This window comes from Silene latifolia, chromosome 10 (assembly GCF_048544455.1).
Source record: "Silene latifolia isolate original U9 population chromosome 10, ASM4854445v1, whole genome shotgun sequence".
In the NCBI taxonomy this organism is placed as follows: Eukaryota; Viridiplantae; Streptophyta; class Magnoliopsida; order Caryophyllales; family Caryophyllaceae; genus Silene; species Silene latifolia.
In genome coordinates, this window is record NC_133535.1 from 55943249 (window position 1) to 55948796 (window position 5548).

General features: G+C 39.8%; 1 protein-coding gene across 1 annotated transcript; it reads left to right on the forward strand.

The window, feature by feature from the left end:
* Positions 1–1022: 1022 nt before the first annotated feature.
* Positions 1023–1778, forward strand: LOC141607605 (uncharacterized). Its single transcript, XM_074426956.1, has 2 exons — positions 1023–1347; positions 1402–1778. Exons 1-2 carry the CDS (start codon positions 1023–1025, stop codon positions 1776–1778), a joined length of 702 nt encoding a protein of 233 aa, XP_074283057.1.
* The last annotated feature ends 3770 nt before the right edge of the window (positions 1779–5548 follow it).

Here is a 5548-nt window from a genome sequence, read left to right on the forward strand (position 1 = left end):
TAATTGGTAAGTTATTTTGGTACAAGTAATTATGAATTACTAAAGTCGATTTTGTACATGACGTATTTTTATTAATGCGTTGATTTTTAATATGTTAAAAATGCATAACAATTTTACATGACTTGTGACATGTGACAAATTGACAAAGATAAAATGGAATCCATTTTATCTTAAATGGACCGAAATAAGGGGTGTATTAGGGAAAATATTGTGTTGATTAATTTTAAGTGGAAAACATAATCATTTACCTAATTGCTAGCCATGCAAACCTAGTTGTTTTTGTGAAGAGCAACTTGATCATGCATTGCCCCACACCACCCCTCCCTACCCGGTTTTGTCATACAGAAAAGTCAAGGGTTTTTCTCTATAATTTGTCTAATATACACTATATGCATTCTAGTGTATTATTCATTCTAACATCATCTAAAATATAGAATTTTAGAGAGATAAATTACTTCTTCTTCTGCCTTCTCTTAAACCGAAAATTAAGAGACCAAAAACAATATTTTTGGGTCAATTTTATTTAAAATTAATATTGTTCTAGTATCAATAATATTAATTTTATTAAGTGGTTATCTTGGGTATTATTCCTTGGGAGGGATTCTCTACTTGAATCCTTTGTTCATCCATATTAGGAGAGCTCAAGAACAAGTGAGTAGGAGAACTCACTTGTGCCCAATAATCCGAAGTTTCCAATCTAAGAATGATGATTTATTCTCTATATTTACTTATGTTTGCATGCATAAGATCTAATTAATTTTATGACTAAATTAAATGGAACATATAAGAATATGTTGAGTATTATGAGATATAGATTTCTAACACAAATATCTTGGAGTACCTATTTCTTCCAAAAAGTTACTAAGTTTGAAGGGAGCAAGCTGATAGAGAGGATAGTGGCAAGAATCAGATATCTAGGGGCAAGACAACTTTCCTATGCAGGTAGATTGATTCTAGTAAAGTCGGTTCTATCTACTATACAATCTTATTGGGCTTCTATTTTCCTCCTTCCATCTGGCATTATGGGTAAAGTTGAGGCTATCTGCAGGAACTTTTTAGGGGGGGGGGGGGGTAAAGATGCTTACCTAAGAGCTCCTAATATAGCTTGGAAGAAATGTTGTACCCCAAAAGAGGAAGGGGGACTGGGTATTATGAATGCTAAGCTGTGGAACAAAGCTTTGTTGGGTAAGTATACTAGCTGGTTAGCCACAAAGCAAGATCATTTGTGGGTGAAATGGGTTAATCATGTATATATGAAAGGCTGTGACTGGACTGACTATAAAGCTCCTCTGGACTGCAGTTGGTCATGGAAGAAAATAGTACAGATTAAGGACTTGTTCAAGTCTGGTTACTTTAACAATGTGTGGCAACATTGACCTTCATCTTACACTATTGCTTCAGGTTATCAATGGTTACAGGCATCTAGGTCTAAGGTCCCTTGGAGATTTATTTGTTGGAATCCCCTCAATGTACCTAGCACCTCTTTTATCTACTGGGCAAGTTTGCACAAAAGGCTCCTAACAAGAGATAGGTTGATTCAAATGGGGATTTGTCAGGATGAGCTTTGCTGTCTGTGTGAAATGGAGCCTGAGACTCATGAGCATCTTTTCCATGGGTGTGAATTCACTAAGAGATGTATGGAATTAATGAAACTAAGGCTTAAAATCAGATTCCCTGATAATGATATGATTAGATGGTTTTCAGCTAGGACATGGCTGAGTGTCTTGCAGAAACTTATTGTAGGAGCAGGCTATGTTGGTCTCATCTATGCTGCCTAGTCTGCTAGGAACAAAGCAAGGATTCTTCAACAGGTTACTCACCCCAATGTTCTTGTCCAACAAATTTGGAAGGAAGTCAAAGAACGATGGAAAACCAGGAACAAGAAACTTCTCAAACCTCATGATCAACAATGGATTGATTCTATTTCTTAGATGTGGTTTTGTTAGATTGGCGTTTAGTTGAAAGTTGTGCAGATGTCTGATAGCTGTATAAGTTTGATCAAAACATTGTATACCTATATTTTTTGATTTATATATACTTACCCTTCACAAAAAAAAACAAAAAAAAAAAAATTCCAACGACTACTACACTAGGCAAAGATTCATGGCTAAGGTCCGTAATGGACAAATGTATCTTAAAAGATGACGGTAGTAACTTTCTTGAATGGGAATCCAGCATCAAAAGTGTCGCGTTGTCCGATAACGTGCTCACTTACTTGACCGATGCCTCTCCCATCGAGCCCAGTCCAAGGGCCTCATCGGCGGTGCGGACCGCCTATGATGACCATGTGAGGATGTCGAATGATATCAAAAATGTGTTGATATGGTCGATATCCCCAAAGCTCAAGCTTTCTTGCATTTCTTTAAATGCGTACGAGATATTCACTCGCCTGTCTACTATGTTTTCACAAACACCTAAAGTCCGCCAATACAAAGCGGCGGCACGCTTCTTTGAAGCAAAGCTTAAGAGGGGCCGAAACGTTGGTCCCCATGTACTCAAAATGGTCGAATATATCGACATCCTAGAGCGTCTAGGGTGTAACATTCCTAAGACTCTTATGGTGGATCGAATCCTCCACTCACTTCCCACCAAGTTTTCCCACTTTAGGGTAAACTACAACATGAAGGGCATGGATAAGAGTTATCGTGAAATTCATGCACTCCTCACCCAAGCGGAGAGGGATATGGAAGCTAGTGGGAGTAAAAAGGGGATGTTCTAACCATGAAGTTAAAGAACATGTATCTTGGAGTTAAGAAAGGAAAGGGGAAGGAAAATTCCCAATTCAAGAAATCGTCAAAGAAACAAGACAAGGAAAAGGGGAAGGCCGTTGAGAATGGCAATCCCAAGGCAAAAAGTCTCAAACTCTCCGAGGGCGAATATTTCCATTGTAATGGGAAGAGGCATTATAGCAGGAGTTGTCCCAAATACTTGGAGGATCTCAAGGAAGGGCGTGTGACGCCCATTGGTATGATTTCCTCTCTCTATGTTATAGACGTTAATTATGCTTGCACTTCCACTTAGGTACTTGATACCGGATGTGGCTCTCACCTTTGTAATCATTTGCAGGGTTTAAGGGACGTGCAAGCACTAGCAAAAGGTGATGTGGATCTTCGCATGGGCAATGGAGCTAGAGTAGCGGCCGTTTCCGTGGGGACCTATGTGCTCACTTTAGCTAGTGGTCTAGAGTTGTATTTAAATAAATGTTATTTTGTACCAACTTTAACCAAGAACATCATCTCCATTTCCGCGTTAGACGCGGAAGACTTTTGTTTTATGATTTAGGACAATTGTTGTACTTTTTCATTAAATGATGTGGTTTATGGTAAGACCATTTCAATTGGAGGCATTTATGTTTTAAATGATGTTAATGACGTTTATCATGTGGAAACTAAAAAGCTCAAAACGGGTGATCCAAATGAATTCTACCTTTGGCATTGTCATTTAGGTCACATAAACGAAAGACGCATTAAGAGACTTGCTTCATCAAAAGTGCTCAAACCATTTGATTTTGAATCTTATGGTATATGCGAGTCTTGCCTTTTAGGCAAGATGACTTGTGCACCTTTTGCGGGAAAAGGGACATGAGCTAGTGAGGTTTTGGCTCTCATACATACGGATATGTGTGGACCATTAACCATCATCGCTAGAGGAGGTTTTCACTACTTCATTACTTTTACTGATGACTTGAGTAGATATGGGTATGTCTACTTGATGAAGAACAAGAGTTAAGCTTTTGACAAGTTCAAGGAGTTTCAGAATGAAGTAGAGAACCGATTGGATAAAAAGATTAAGACACCACGATCCGATCGTGGTGGTGAATACCTAAATTCTGAATTTGATTCACACCTAAAAGGTTGTGGTATAGTATCACAATGGACTCCTCCTGCACACCACAACTAAATGGTGTGGCCGAAAGGAGAAACTAAACTTTACTAGATATGGTTCGGTCTATGATGAGTCTAGCCGAGCTTCGTAGTTCATTTTGGGGTTTTGCCCTCTTGTCTGCAATATTTTCACTAAATCAAAGCCCGACTAAAGCGGCCGATAAGACTCCATATGAGATATGGACAGGAAAAGTCCCTCATTTTTCATTCATGCGCATTTGGGGTTGTGAAGCATATGTCAAGATCAAGTCTGACAATAAGCTTGCACCCAAGTCTGACAAATGTCTTTTTGTAGGATATACAAGGGAAACACGTGGCTATTACTTCTACAATAAACACGGGAAAAAAGTGTTTGTGGCTCGTGATACTGTCTTCCTAGAAAAACAGTTTATTTCTAGGAGACAGAGTGGGAGAAAATTTGAACTTGAAGAAGTTCGAGAGCCACAAACCGAGAATGAGGATGAGGAGAACGTGGAGGATAACGTTCCCTCCTCCTCTGAAATGGTAATTATTCAGAGGAAGTCAAGTAAGATTTCTAATCCACCTGACCGCTACCTTGATAACATCGAAGAGGATGGTGTTTTGTTACTTTTGGAAAGTGATGAACCCACTACCTACAAATCGGCCATGTCTAGTCCCGACTCCTCGTTTTGGCTAGAAGTCATGCGGTCCGAAATGGATTCCATGTACGAGAACCAAGTATCACAACAACAAAAAACGCGGGTTAGTGACGGCCCTACCGACGGAAAAAAGAGACCGTCAGAAAACACGGGATACTGACGGATTTATGACGGAATTTCCATCAGTAACGTTTCCTGACGGATATCCCGTCAGTATCTATTGGCGCGTTGACCAAGTCAAAGGCGCCAAAAAAGTTGTGACGGATATCCCGTCAGTAATTCCTTAATACTGACGGAATATCCGTCAGTGGGTTTCACATGCAAAATTGGAGTACAGCTGGAAAGCATTTAATATAACTGACGGAATTTCCGTCAGTATTTAGATAAAACTGACGGATATTCTGTCAGTGGGTCAATAATTATTTTGATTCTGTTGTGACAGGCTGGCACAATAATTGAGGCACTGACGGATATTCCGTCAGTAATTGGATAAAACTGACGGAAATTCCGTCACTTGTCCATATAGTGTAACGTGTAAAGTTTATGCATTATTGTCCTGATAAAGGTGTCAGTGACGGATATTCCGTCAGTCTTTTTAATATACTGACGGATATTCCGTCAGTTTTTTTTTATACTGACGGATATTCCGTCAGTGGGTCTTTTTATCTCAACAACGGGAGCATCCCGTATCACTTTACCAATTTTTTCCCCCAAATTAAAAATTGCCAAACCCTCCTCCACCACCTTAAAACCCGACACAACCACCACCCTCCTCCACTTCCGGCACCGCCACCACCACCAACAACACCACCACGCCGTCGCCATCACTATAAGGTAATTTTATTTGTTTTTCTTCTTTTCTCCTTTCTCTTTTTCCTTATTCTTTAATTTTTTTTAATTTTTTTTCCTCCATAGCCTCCCACCGCCACTACTGCCGCCTCCTGTCGCCGCCCTTACCGCCGCCCTTGCCGCCGCCCCCTGCCGCCACTTCCCTCTTTCTCATCCTTCTTTTTCATTTTTTTTCTTTGTTGAACTAATTAGGTA

Bases quoted from the DNA above. Each gene is read 5' to 3' on its own strand.
- LOC141607605 (XM_074426956.1), top strand. From the start codon at position 1,023: ATGGGTAAAGTTGAGGCTATCTGCAGGAACTTTTTAGGGGGGGGGGGG. The intron at 1,348-1,401 runs GTTACTTTAACA...CTATTGCTTCAG, and splicing joins TAAGGACTTGTTCAAGTCTG to GTTATCAATGGTTACAGGCA.